The 15,491-nt window shown below is 32.7% G+C and overlaps 1 protein-coding gene across 1 annotated transcript; it reads right to left on the bottom strand.

The window, feature by feature from the left end:
• Nucleotides 1-204: 204 nt before the first annotated feature.
• On the bottom strand, nucleotides 205-12,406 carry LOC114384901. Its single transcript, XM_028344730.1, has 10 exons — nucleotides 12,024-12,406; nucleotides 9,130-9,407; nucleotides 5,831-5,864; nucleotides 4,190-4,848; nucleotides 4,026-4,074; nucleotides 3,823-3,948; nucleotides 1,798-1,902; nucleotides 1,614-1,705; nucleotides 1,367-1,520; nucleotides 205-825 (listed from the first exon to the last, which is right to left on the bottom strand). Exons 1-10 carry the CDS (start codon nucleotides 12,207-12,209, stop codon nucleotides 541-543), a joined length of 1,968 nt encoding a protein of 655 aa, XP_028200531.1. The 5' UTR covers nucleotides 12,210-12,406; the 3' UTR covers nucleotides 205-540.
• Between the last annotated feature and the right edge of the window lie 3,085 nt (nucleotides 12,407-15,491).

Below are 15,491 nucleotides of genomic sequence, written 5' to 3'. Positions count from 1 at the left end.
CTAGTTAAAATTAAGAAAATGTAATAGGCCAACTAAACCGATTAAATCTAGAACCAATCAGTGTCAGTTTAACTTAGTATCTCAAATTGACAGTTAAAAGGGACCCTAACAAAGTAAAATCAAACACAATAATCCCAAATGCAACTTTGGTATTCAGATAATGAAAATCGAATCTAGAGAAAATATTAAACCATACTTGACTTCTGAGAAAAAAGAGATTAACATAGAGAAATGAAAACACAAGTTAATCACTTCGCTAATGCTATAACATGGTTATGTATCTACTTTGAAGGCAGAATTTGTCGTTTGCCTGAATATTAAAATCCGAACTTCTTTACAGTGGTAAAGCTAAAGCACGGTTTGAAGTAACTATTTGATGCTCCACCATACATTCCTGTAAAGGATGTATTGTAGCTCGGAACAAATGTTGAAAGTTTTCATGTTGAACTACTCTATAATTGCTAGGTCATGGTCTAAAAGACAGTTACCAATAAATATACAAGGTATACATATGGAAACACTTTCTGCACAAGCTAACCTCTAATCAGACATGGGACTACTACAGCTTATGTCACTGTCAGGGCTTTGAGAACACATGTATTCTGCAACTTTTTTTGGGACAGTAGGCATCACTATGGTTCCACCATTATAACCATCCATCAGCAATTTCCCTATTTTAGATCGCCATTCTGAAGAATTGTCCTCACTTTTCCTGTCATGCACAACTCTGCCACAGTAGTTAAGCATAGTTCCCAGGCCAGTATTAGGTGTCCAACCATATTCCATTAGCACCTTGGCTTCACCTTCACTCAAATCTTCTCCAACCTATGCCAGAGACAAAAAGAATTGACCACAGCGAATTTCTGTTTGAGGTGTGGGAGAAAGCAGTAATAAAAGCAACTTATTGCCTTGATTCTAAGAATTCACATAGAGGGAAAAAGTGTGAAAAATTGACAGAAAAAATTAGTAGCAAAGAAATACAGGTGAATTAAAAATAACAAATAAGTAAAAGGAAAGACTGCAAAGAAGTAACTGAACCGACTTTGGAAATTTCATAACACATACCATTTTCTTTTGAGTGGATATTTGGATATTAATTTTAAACTCATGACTGAAAATGCTAATTTAAACAAATCTGCATAAACCACTTTTGCACTTCCGCCGCAGCATATCAGTGGTCAATAATAAAACCAAGAAAACAAGAATGAATATTCAACATACTATATTTTATTCTAATCACTTCGTGAATATGAAAAAACTACAAAACTAAGCCAATACATAAAAAGAGAGAAGATAATGGAAGTTCAAACAAGTGTCTCATGAGTAGTAAAACCATAAACACCAAACAAATTAGTAAAACCATTACCACCAATTCTTTATTCTCAATAATGGAAATCCTGCTACAGGTAGTCAGTTTCATAGCAATCACCAACCGCTTGAGCTGCCATTCAACAGGTAAGGATTCTACCAGTTCAAAGAAGTAGGTTGCATAACCATATTCAGGGCGCTCCAGCACTATCCTGCATTGAAGCTCAGCTCAAAGCAAACATCATGTAATATAATGAGAAGAAAAGAAGGGACCAAAAAGATGAAATTTAAGGCAAATCAAGCACCTGTTATGTCTCTCAAAAACAAAAATAAATGATTGAAGGTCTCGGCACCAACCCCACTCAACAGGCCACTTTCGAAATTTTAAATATCGTGTCTGTAGCAGAAAAAGTACACACATAAAATAAGAATTCACTGCAGTATAAAAGCAACAATATATACACTGTAAGTTTGTAAGAAACCAATTACCTGCTCAACAAGTGAGATTAGACAAGCTAACCAATAACTCGCTCTTGAAGCCTTTGAGGCACGAGTATTAGGTAATTTTAAAAAAGAGTACCGTTGAGGGAAAATCTGTCTCCAAATAAAGGGGAAAAATAAATAAATCTAAAGCAATTGATTAAAACCATCAAATGACTTATCAGAAAAATACTTCAATAATTCGAAAGTAATAATATAAATACTGAGGCTTCAGCTTTAGCCAATTTTTATCAACAAATAGTTTTTGGAACTAGTATTAGCAAATATGATCTCATTTTATCCTTATATCCTGTCAAACAGAAGACCTGAAACCTGATCATATATCATCATAAAATCCAGGCAATTGGAAAAGAAAACACCAGGGTGCAAGTGTACTTGTTTCTTTTGAAGTGATTGACTTTGGATTATCTAAAATACCGATTTAGTTTCATTCCTTTTCTTTCTAATAGCAAAAGAAAACCAAAATAAGCCAGTTTTCCCCATTTTCCCCAATAAACAAATCAGCAGGAAGTAATGGTCATCTTTTCATTTAATTCCTGTTCTTCCAAACAAACCTATTTTTTTCACATCTAACTTGCAAACATATTGTAAAAGCTTAAGCTGATAGGTTCAACCAGGGGAAGCATGTGAAAAATGAGAAGAGTGATTCTTGACCATTCAGGGTATGTTTGAATTTCCGGTGGGATGTTCCAAAAGTATGTTTGAGACTAAAATCAATTTGGGGTCATGTTTGGTTACCTCCCAAAAGTATGTTTGTGAAAAAAAAAATTGTCTAAAAAGTGAAAACTCAGTTTTGCAGAATCAAGACTTACAATACTTTTGCAAACTTTAATCCAAACATGCACTGAATCATTCATAGATAACTAAAAAATCAATATTCAATAACATTTCTCTTATAAAATTAGCTTTTGCAGTAGATTTAACCCTTAAAAAGATTCCATCATAATACCTGATTAGTTGGGCAATAATTTCTGTATTATCTGTTGTTTGATACAGCAATTAGTGTGGGGGAAAAATTAATGAGAAGGACAATGACTCCCTTTTCTTGAAAAGGAAATACATTTAATACACCAAAAAAATTAATATAAAATGTTCCATTTTTTACAAGAGAATGATTTAACTGAAAATATCTTCCACAATCATGTCAGTTTTTTTACAAGAGCATACAACAACAACAACAACAACAACGCCTTATCCCACTAGGTGGGGTCGGCTACATGGATCAACTTCCGCCATAATGTTCTATCAAGTACCATACTTCTATCCAAACCATTAATTTCGAGATCCTTTTTTATAACCTCTCTTATAGTCTTTTTTTACAAGAGCATAATTGTCAATTATTGTCTACTTATGACATCTTAATCATACTTCGCATTGACAAAACAAAGGAACAAAGAGTTCAAAATAATAGCCATGTCTGGCATGTATCCATACAGAACACTTTCAAATACTCCTAACAGCATTTTACAATTTTTCATCTATTTCTTCAACGTTTATAACATTACAGAAGGGAATATCACAATAATTAGATAAATTTTAACATTTTATTATAGTTATAAATTACAAGAACTCTTGCTCGTTTTTAAAACCTTGATTCTCTCTTTAGATTTAAGATTTCTGTCTTTCATTAGTATACAAGTTATTTACTGTATTGTGTGTCTAAGTAGACCACATCTTATTTATAATAGAGAAATCGGAATCTGTATTGATTACAGATCAATCAATTACTGATTACTAGGAAATTAGAATCATAAGTTTCTATCTAATAATAAATGCAACATACACGTAATGTAACAATTAGTTTTATACTAATTTAATAAGTTGTATTATAGTCTTGTCATCCATGTCCATGTATGACAAAACAATCTATTTGTCAGTAATTAAGAAAAGAGATGAGAAGGAAAACAGTTAAGATATTATAAATAACTAATATTGTGAGTTAGTTTGTTCCTGAAATAAAATGAAAGGACAAACCATTAAAGGAAGACAACATAATTAGAGCATGTTCTTCACCTTGGTTATCAAAGCCTCAAGCTTCGAAAAGCTATCTTCACAAAATGATTCATCCAGAGCTTCATCATCTTCTTTCTCTCCATAAAGTTTAATTTCATCAACTAATACACCTTTGTCTAGCAATACCTGCCAAATGGCATTTCCAAGAAGCTTGATATAAATTCCAATTTCACAATGACAGTACACAAATTAAAATACAGTACCTGCAGGAGCCCAGGAGCATCCTCCTCAAGTGCTTCTTGAACTGAATCACTACAAAATAATTTAACATTTGGGATCATTGTTATAATTTATAGTGGGATTTATCGAAATAAAGTTGGCATAATTATTATAAAGGATAATTTAACACAACAGAATTAGATAGTACGTGGCTGTTTTTTTTCTTTTGCGCCTAGATTTGATGCTTGAAGGTTCAGCAGATTTTGAAAAAATAGGGCTTGACATAGAGGAAGAAGGCTGAGTCTTCAAAGAGTAACTTGTAGAAATATTTAAACTAGAATCCGCTCCAGCCATGAGAAAATTTAGTCGATCAATTAAGTTCATATGTTCTGCTTGGTCATCATGATATTCATTATGGACTTCCCTTTCACTTTTTACATTTGAGAGTTTGAAAGAAATGCTACCCATAGCATCCTTGGTAACATTGTAGTTTTCACCAATATCCCAAGGTTCATCCTTGACTTTGATAAAGGTTGGAGAAGTTGAACTAATTGGGCCATCATTATTTATAACATTATGTTCTTCATGTGAATCAAATTGCTCGACTATTCCTCTGGATTTTAATAAATGGTCGTCTTCTAGAAGGCCAGATGAAATTACTGATCCTGTTGATTTAGATGTGGCATAATCAGTTAATAAAGATGATCCACATGTAGCCCCGAGTGATAGTGAAATATTACTTCCTTCTGGGTTGTCATAAACCTGGTCTCTGGCCTCTGCTGCTTTCCCATCAGCAAAATTAATCTCTTCATTTACTTTTTTAACAGTTTGCTCCGTGATGGTTTCCAACAAGCCTGCATTACCACCCTGTAACAGAAATAATTTGCAATTTTAATAAAGAGGTCCAAGCATGATAAAATAGATTGACCTCACTTCTGAGAAATCAAAGAGAGACTATTCTAAAGAGTATTTTAACAAAATATTTAAATAGCATCTTACTGGTGGTAACATGGAAAGAAAAGTGCAGGCATGTCAATTTAAATTAGAAAAGAAAATGAGTATATGATTATGAACACAAGACATGATATTTTATTTAACATCTCGAGTTTTTTCTAAATCACAGACTAGTTTGAAACTAATACAAACCTAAGAAAAAAGTCACCATTACTACTAATAGCCCCCCAAAACTCTGATTTGAATAATTTGATCTCAGATTATTTCTGGTACTCCCCAAACCAACTCTAATTTCAACAAAATAAAAATGCGGAATTCCTTTAACATCCACCCTAATCATCTGTATCACAGAGCAGTGGTTCATCTTTCCTACAGAATCAATTGAATCAAGGCAGACCCATAAAAAATTAAAGCAAAAATTACAAGAAATGAGGTGCTGGTTAGTGAGTAATAAATTGTGCAAAAAAGTGACTACTCATTAATCAGAAACCATTCCTCGAGTATTGTAAATGTGGATAGTTTATCCTATATGAAAAATATTAATTTTTATACCAAGAATTCAGGCTTTGCAGCCAAAGAGAAGAGAGAAAAGATATGCATTATGAAAAATCAAGGACGGAAAGGAAATATCGAAAAGTTTCATTTCAGGAAGTCAAGAGGCATTGCAATCCTTATCAGCATCTTAGCAGTTGACGTATACACTAAAATGTTTATAATTATCAACAATTAATGCTCACCAGAAATGAGTTATAAGCTAACTCTTTTTCAATAAATATATTATTCTACTAATAGAAAACAAAGGCTAACAAAAAACCAAAAGTGAGTCATGACTAACTCTTTCAACCTTTAATATAAATACATTATTCAACTAATAGAAAAAATAATATTAAATTACCTCTAAAGATGCATTTGACAATCCTGGAAGCTTCCTGCAATAACAAATAGATGATTTTAACTATGTTAAAGAAGTTCTATCCTGGAAGCTTCAAACAAAATGTTTTCAATATGGTTCTTCACAATGGCAAAAATATTATATTCCAAATTTCCATTAATAAACTTGGTCGTTTAGTTATAAAATGTTTGAACCAAACAGGAAATTTTATTTGTTAAGAGGAACTGAAATGAAAATGCAAAAAACTGAATGGAGATAGAGGGGTCAGGCTCTTAAACTTTTCAAACATAAACTGCTATTCAAAATTATTGCATCTGCAGATTTTAAGCAAAAAAAAAAAAACTATATCATGTAAAAAGAGCAAAGCTAATTTGCATAAATTCATTTAAAAAAAAATCATTTTTTCATTTATTTTTTCTGAAGAGATTTCAAGTGCCATGTGGTTACAAGCTTATTAGTTATTACAAGTCCCTTCCATCCGTTGTGCATGATAATTTTTTGGGTTTGTTACCCACTACAAACAAAATATTGCAAAAGCACTCAGTTGAGACTTTTTATAGAATGAAAGATTAGTAGTTATTGTAGATTAGTGTTTCTATTTGTATAGATACACCTATGAATAAAACACAAGTTTTGCATCACAGAGCAATGCTCATGTCAGTAAAAAATATTTAGTATTCATCAATTTCAATCTCTAGTTGGTATCAGAGCTCTGATGCTCTAATCCAGTCCAGCACAAGTTTGATATCCTTTCAGATTTGGCTTAGCCACTGTTAAGGCTGATCTGTCTTGTGCACAGTCCTTGACTGTGAGTTTGATTGTTGGGTCTGATTAGAAGGCTGCTGCCACATGTTGCATCTTCTTCTATTGTTATCAGGCACATTAATTCACATGCCACCTTCAGGGTCAACTCACTCTTTGCCACTGGTAGTGGTACTATCATGGTTTCCAAAGTCTCCTCAACCTCTTCTTCCCCTGTATGATCAGTTTTGCTCAATTTGCTCTTGGGTATTTCTAGCCTAATTCACTTTTAAGCTGATGCTACTGTTTGGCTCTGTTTTTCTGGCCTACTGTTGTTGTGTGGTTCTCAGATCTGTGTGCTTTCTGTTTGGATTTAAGGCTGATTCCAAAAGTTAAGGAAATTATTTCCTTCTCCTACACCTTTTCAGGGTCACCCAGGACCCACCAGATCGCTGCCACCACCACTATAAAATTGAATGGCAAAAATTATTTGGCTGGTACACCACTATTGAGAGACAGATTCTCAATCAAAACCTCTCTAAGCATAAATGTAAAGAATATTGCCACCACTAAGGGAAGAATGGAAACGGGAAAATTATTAACTCTTTTCCTTATTATGTCAATCCATTAACACCTTTTTTTATCGGAAAATGTTAGTTGTTAACATGTTAGATTTTGTTAGTGGAGGGATTCAAACCCATGACCTCTCCCCCTTCCCCCTTCAACCACCAAGTCAACCTTATAACTCCCCTTATTCATACAAGACTTGTGACGTTTAGAAGAAAGTTTGGAATATCTATGCCAAATTGCCAATGATATACAACAGCTACATGAATCTGTTTAAAGAATGGCTATGCTCCAAATAATAGATCATGATATGTCTAACTTTCTAAACAACGTACAATCTATTATTGATGAGCTCAAGCTTACATTGATCAATGATGATCATGAAAAGATGTAGCAAAAGCTTGATAGTTTTTATGGTTTTTATCCTCATGCTCTCCACTAGGACTATGAATCTATTTGAATCAAATTCTATTAAGCAGGCCACAATGTTTTCCTTCTACAATACCTTGTTGTGGGGAACGAGGACAATTAGATTGATGAATCATACCATTTGATGAAAGAAGTGAACGGGATAGAACAATACTATTTTGCATTGTCACTGCACAAAATACAAATGTACCAAAAAAGTCTACCACATTTGATAACTTATTAGGTCCCTTAAGCATGCTAACCAGTTCAAGTCCTAGCCATGTATGGAATAGGCAGGCAAAGCCCACTTCAACAATCTTTAAACCTCAGAAAGAATCTGTCACCAATGACCAATTATTGGTCAATAAATACCCTTGGTGCATGAAAAAAATACAAATAATGCACTTAAATTGAGTATGAATTTCAAAACAATTTTTTTGTAAAATATCAAACAGTAAATAAAAATCTTCCATGTAAATGTCCAACCGCATCTTCATAAATCATCAATGAAAGTCACAAGATACTTGTCACCTTGAATAGATCTAACACAACTAGAACATCTAAATGAATAAATATCAAAGGGAGATTTTGAATAACTATTGTCCTTTCTTTGGAAAGTCGCCTGCACACATTTGCCAAGATGACAAAACTGACATTCAAAAGATTGTATAAGGTAGAAATGGGGACCACTTTTTAAATTTATTTACACTTGAATGGCCTAAACAATCAACAATAGAAATGATCAGGGAACTCAAAAATAGCAAATATGGGATGTTATGGAGATTGAAGATATTAGAGTCCATGAGATTCAAAGAATATGCCAACTGTTTGTCCCATACTCTGGCCCTGTATATGAAGAAACTCAAAAGGTAATGGGACAGGTAAAGAGTACAAATAAATTGACTAATGAACATCAAGTTAAAAGGAAATTGAGGAATAAAAGAACAGACGTAATTGTTAAAGATGGAAGGGTGAAAAAATGAGGAGATTTGGTGGGTGACAAATTTATGAAAAGAGAAGAATTACCAATAATGTGATTGAAAGCACCTGAATCCAAGATCCAATCAACATGGAATGAGAGAGACAAGCTATGGAATTACAAGTAGTACTTCCACAATAGAGTTGTTTGGTGAGACCATTTGTTGATACAACTAGTAATATTATTCTTATTGACAAAGGATTTCCAAGATTTTGTTGGATTAAAGAGCTGAACCTAGAGACCCAGAAAAAGCAAAATCACTCTGATAACTTGAAGAGATTGAAGAACTTAGAGATTTCATAAAAAAATTGATTGAGTGAACTACACAAGCATAGTTAGGATTATATACATCAAATAATTAATTACAATGTGTTATTTGCAAGAATAAATAAATAGAAGAAAGGATTACCCAGAATAGTAAGACTCCAATACTCCTTCATACTAGTTTACTGATTAATAATACTATGTAAATTCCAACAGATATCAGAAGGTCAATTTGCTGAGTTATTTTAGCAACTTGAAAAACAAAGTTAAAGAGGGTAAAAAGACAAAAAGTATATTTATTAGTCCAACCAAAGAGAAAACATTAACAATTAACATAAAGTACCTAGCTAGCAGCATCCTTAGCCGTTCTTTCAATACAATATGATCTAGATCATCAACAATGCCTTCAGGAATCTCCTTTTTCACCTTTGGGATAGGAAAATCTAATTGAATAGATGCTTCTTTACCCTTGTCAACAGAACTCGAAGGAATCTCATAATCTTCGACCTTTATAGTGGCACGACCATCAAAAGCAGAAAGTGTGGGACATCGAGCTAAAATGACATTAGCACTGGTTTTCTCTACTCCACAAGCATCAGTTTCAAATGTGGGACACACTAACTGTTGCAAATCAGGTCATAATCACACTTGAGTTTCCCACCAGTTGCAACCAATGCAAATGACACAAAACTGGCACTTCTAATTTCTAAACAGTGGTCACCACTCCATAACTTTTATAGAAAATTATTTTGATTGAACCGATCATTAACCATTAATTACAATGATTATTATGTAGACCTTTCAAGTCAAATTTAGAAAAATTAAACAATAAGTATATGCTCAAGTGATTTGTCTTAGTTTTGTTAGAAAACTAAATTATACTATACTTTTAGGGCACTTTATTTGACTTCAAAATGATGAATTAATATAACAATCCATGTGCTTGACACCAGTGATTGTATAATAAGACAGTACCCTCTTATATTTGCTATTAAGTATTCAGAAAATGCATATAGGAAATTCATTTATAAAATTATTCAAAATAATTCAGAACAATTATCAAGAAGAACCCTGTTATTAAACATTAACTAAGCACACAAAAAGAACCCACCACAGGATTCCCTTTTGTTGGATAAAAGGATAAAATTGTCAGAAACATAGAGGAAGAAAAAATCATCCTCCATATATTTTTCGTAACAGGCTAGTGAGACACACAAGAGAAACAACAAACTTACATCAATGCAATAAGGCTAATCTCTCAGAATACCTGACAATGGTAGCTGGAAAAAACTATGAGCCACAGATACACATATGTACAAGAAACAAGAAACTTTAAATCTATCCTTAAACAAGTACAAAGACAAAAACCAAAAGTCCGAAACAAAGCACAAACTCCCCAAAAATGCCCTGAAACCTAAATGGCTAAAAGACTATATTGGATCAGTTTAGAATATCAAGGTGCTATTTTGTTTATCTTTTAATGTTATTTTATTTTAATTTCGGTAAGCTAGGATGATGACACTTGTAGGGTCATCGACAGTAGCGATTAGGTTATAAAATTGTATTCCTCGTAGGTTATCTTCGCCAATGAAAAATATGAATGTTTATTTTGTTCTTCTACTTAACACTCTAATGGTAATACAGGTTATTTACAGTAAATAGCAATTCACTCTCTAACAATCGGTGTTTTCATTCTGCTCAGTCCACCTCCCATGGAAGACCTCCTCTATACCGTCACTGAAAAGCTGACAACCCTCCAACCACAGTTTGACCACCAGCAGCACCTTGTAAATTACCACCATGCCATCCTCCTCAAGTCCATCGACTCCCATTTACACTCTTGTTTCTGCCATGGCTGGACTCTCAGAACGACTTGCGGCTTTTCATTTTCCTTACCCACCTTTCCGTTCTCTTTATACATCCCAAACCCCCTCAAACAATATTATTTCCTTTCTACTTTTCCTTTCCAAGGAACACGTAACACACCCCTGCAATAATATCTCAAACCTCCTTCTCCACCATTGGATAAATTGACAACCGCACAGCTGTCATCACATCAGCTCCCTCTTGCCAATAATCCAACCACTCATGTGTCCCAATGCCTGCCTGCCTGCAGCTGGCACTGTTTCTCTTCCCAAAGGTCCACCTTTCCACCAAGGCCCGCAACCATCAGATCCTACCCAAAAACCACACACTCCAATCCCTACCGCTCAAAGGCAACACAATCCATGTGCCTTCTCTTTTTTTACTTGTGATAAATTCAGCTCCCATTTCAGCTACCCTCACAAATTACCACGTGCCCCTGCAGCTTCAACCCTTGGATGATTTATCTCGTGTCACCAAATCAAGCTTTGTTACCTCCCACTATTTGGATGAACCTGATGCAGGACCGGGTCTCAATTCCTAGCTGCCACCCTCACTTTTTCTGAAGCCCCAACAAACATCAAATTATTTATCAATCATATGCTCACATATCCATCTTCCACTGTTTGGTTTTGCCTCAGAACCTTGAGGACAAGGTTCTATGTGAACTTGGCGGCAATGTTAGGATGGGCCTAGGGAGGCCTAAAAATACCATCAAACCCATCTATTGATGTTATTTTATTTTAATTTCCATATGTTAGGATGATGACACTTGCAGGGTCATCATTAGCAACAATTAGGTTATAAAATCATACTCCTCATAGGCTATCTTCATCAATGAAAAAATATCATTTTATTTTATTCTTCTTCGTAGCTCTCTAACGGTAGCAAAGTTTATTTACAGTATATAGCTTTTAGCTCTCTAACACAAACCCCCAACCATAATCCGACCCTAGTGGTTCTAAAACACAGGTTTTTCTTCAACTAAGTACACCATTTAAGTATATAAAGAGGGCATTTTCACAAAATTTGTGCATCTTCGCTTGTTTGTTTCCATGACTCAAAAAACGATCAACAGAAATCGCTCCAAATCATAATGAACCCAACGCACTGAATCATTCTACTACACATGCATATTGCGGGTGAAAAAAATATAGAAAACAAAGAAAGGCTTCTCACTATTGCCGATGCAAAATCTCTGCAACGGAATAACAAAAACAACTCAAAACATGGTCGGCAAACCTAACACCACCACATATCTAATTTTTAGACCAAAGTAGGTCTTTCATAGAGATCTCAGATAATTAATTGTTCATGTTCACATAAGTGAAATTATACTAAGAGCAAAAGGAACACATAACATGAATAATTAACCTGAGAATCGCAACCCTCGTGTTCCTTTTTCACAACAGCATCGAATTGGAGAGTGAGCGGTATGCGAGTGTCGTTTTGGAGAATTGGAGGATGCAGCAATTTTAGGCGTTGTGACAAGGGAACGTGGTCAAGGGAGTGGTGAGAAGAGTCTATCGATTTTGAATTCGAAAAGCAAGAACAAGTCATGTCGTTAACGTTCAATTTCAAATTCGCATGAGGAATTGGAGGGAGGGTTTGTTGTGTTTGAAGTCTACCGTTGCAGTGGCAAAGGCCAGAGTGGTGAAATCAAAAAGATGAATAGAAGAATTTATATAGCGATGGGTACGGGTATGATCATTGGTCAGTGGATCTCATGTGATTCTCATCTTATGTTCATGCTATGCTCCTATTTTAATAAATAAAAATTTATTCTACTACCAAAGACTAAAGAGAATATTGCCTACCTAACTAGCTCATGCAAAGTTTAGAAGATTGGATTCTTTAAGTTTGTTGTTAGGGTTTGATATTCTAACATTGGTATAAAAAAAAGACTTAGGAGAGAAAAAAACACATTTTATTAATTTCTACTTATTAGGAGAGAAAAAAGTCAAACTTTTTATGTTTAAACAATTACATCATATGTTAGTTCTTCATTCACACGGTTACTAATAATCATTTTTTTTATTTTGAAATCTATGCATTGTTATATTTCATCTATCACTTGAAGGATAACTATTAGCATATGAAATTTGTTCTAAGGTTGTTTTAGCTTAACAACTAGTATTAATTTCAGGCATTGGTATGTAACTATTAAATATTTTGAAGGAAAACTCTACTCCTCACAATAGTCTTATTCAAGCACGATTATTTATCGTGTAAATAATTGTGCTCTAAAACAAATCATTTGAAGATCAAATCAAATATTATTGTATATTGTCAATTAATGTTTTAATATGCAACCTATATTTTTAAAGGATCGATCAAGTGAAATAAGTTATAATGTTATATCTGTAAGTTATATGTCCAAACAATATAATCTTCAAAGTGAGATAAATATAAGTACACTTGTAAGTTTTTTTTAGTCTAGAGACTTCCCCTACCTTAAATTGGTCACCATACCTCTCTTAAATGTTTTCAAAGCAATAATATATAAAATTCATTTTAACTACAATGATTTCCTTATTAATTATTATAGATTTACTAGACTATATAATCGATTGATTTGTTTTTAGATATAGGTTTTCTTTTTAATTTTAATGTAATGAAATGTTGATACCATTTTAGACTTGTGTCAATATGGGTAATAACTTTAATACTTTTTTTTTGCTGAAATATATTTATATAATTTTATTCATAACAAATTGTTCATTACAAGAAATTACATGATAGTTAGTATAGAAACTAGGTGGAGATGATGTCACCTACCTAATTCATGACAACACCATTAACTTATCTCTTAACAAATCCAATATCAAGCTAACAAACTCTTGCAGTGGTAAATTAAGTGTCCTAGTTGGGTTTTATACATAGTTGAGCCCTTGATTTTGTGCACTACACCCTTTACAATCAACTTCAAATATAACATTGATGAGTCCTAAGGAAATCATGAACTTTGAGAGCAAACAAAAGAGTCCATCCTTCTCCTTCTTGGACTCTTAAACACGAATGCCTATAATTAATTCCTAACATTACAATTTTGTTGCGGTTTGGATTGAAAATTAGTCGAGTTAAACCAAACTTGATTTAGCAGGACTCGCCTTATTAATATTTACCTTAACTCAAGTATGACATATACATTTTTTTCAACTCAAATTAATCTTGGTTCAAGCTCATAAACAACTCCATTCAACTTATTAGCTTGAATCACATGAATCAAAAGTTATCCGGACTCTATATTGCATTTCAAACAGTCTAGTGGAGGAGGAAGCCACCTTTCAACATTACTGTTGTTTTACAAGCTAGCTGTCTGCACCCAAGGTCATCATCATCTTTGCTTGATTCCAATCTTGAAAAAGTTCATCACCTCATGGATTACGTAGGTATCTGATGTCTGTATATTATTCCAAAGTTTATCATTTCGCCTTTGGCACCAACTCCAAACCATCATCTCCACCCTTTGTCTTTGTTGGATATTCAACCCTTGAAATGGTTTCAACATGAGACTCTAACATTAGTCTACTTGAAATACAAGGTCATCAACAACATCTTAACGCATTTATTCTTACTCAAATACCTATATAATTATACCTAGTGCTATTACTATGATTTTAGTTCATTTAAGAGCAAATTACATTTGCTTTCAAATTAAAGATAACATAATTTTTTTCTATTCCTACACTAATTTTCTTTGTTTAAAAATATTACATTGATATTTTTTATATATTTAAAATATTTATCCTCCTTTGTTTAAAAATATTTGACTGACACCATCTTATGTATTACACTAACACCCCTACAAGGAAGAGAATTGTAATAGTTAAAAAGTTAAAAATATGTGTAATTTCATGAAACTTAAAAAATGATTACTGTATTTTACTCTTAATTTAAACAAGGTCTTTTATTTTTATATTCTAATACTTGGATTTTATATTAATGTCTGGTGCTATTGCTAGGATTTTAATTTTGTATTATATTCAATAAACAAAATAGTAAACATGAATGGTATTCTAATACTAACATTACAAGGAAAAATTAAAAAAAGAAAAAATATTATTGATTAAAAATATACAAGTTAATTTAAATATATTCAAAATTAATATAATTCTTAATTGAAAAACACTATCAATAAAAATATGCAATAACTTAATCAAAAATATTATTTTTAAAAACTAATTCTAACACATAATAAATATATTATGTGAATATAGTTAGAATTAGGTATTAATTGCATATCCACAAAAATTTCTGAACAGTTATTTATACTTAGACCTAAACTTATTTAATAAACAATAATAGATTTTAGTTTACATACACTTTTAATTTTTTTTAAATGCTATTAATTATATAAATGGTTAATAATTTTATCATATATAATTACTTGTATTTTTTTTTGGTGGGCTAATAACTTGTGATTATATCATAATGTAAAAATATTATTTATTATTTATCACAAGTAATTTTCATAAGTAGCTACCCAACAAATTTTGGCACAACGATTAAATGGTTAGATTGACAAAAGTCTTACTCCCAACCGTGTGTTTCTTGTAGTTCTTCACCCACAATTCAATTATTACTCCCTCTCTAGTATTGTTTATTCATTTATAATAAAATAAAATAAATATATGATTAAATAATGTTCTTTGTTTCAGTTGGGTCCCCACTAGCCTATTAAACCGGGCTAAGTAATATTGGGTCTGACCCAACAAAACGTACGAATGGATCTGTATAAATAATTGTTGACTCAGCCATTCAAATTATTCAACTATTTACCATTATTAGTTTCGCTTACAAATTAGAGTAACTTTTTTTTTTATATCTTAATGAGGTAAA

This window comes from Glycine soja, chromosome 14, assembly GCF_004193775.1.
Source record: "Glycine soja cultivar W05 chromosome 14, ASM419377v2, whole genome shotgun sequence".
In the NCBI taxonomy this organism is placed as follows: Eukaryota; Viridiplantae; Streptophyta; class Magnoliopsida; order Fabales; family Fabaceae; genus Glycine; species Glycine soja.
Note: the sequence above shows the minus strand (reverse complement) of the source record. Positions and strands in the feature narration are given on the sequence as shown.

Bases quoted from the DNA above. Each gene is read 5' to 3' on its own strand.
- LOC114384901 (XM_028344730.1), bottom strand. From the start codon at position 12,209: ATGACTTGTTCTTGCTTTTCGAATTCAAAATCGATAGACTCTTCTCAC. The intron at 1,706-1,797 runs GTAATTGGTTTC...TTTCTGCTACAG, and splicing joins TAATCTCACTTGTTGAGCAG to ACACGATATTTAAAATTTCG. The intron at 826-1,366 runs GTAATGGTTTTA...TCTCTGGCATAG, and splicing joins TTGAGAATAAAGAATTGGTG to GTTGGAGAAGATTTGAGTGA.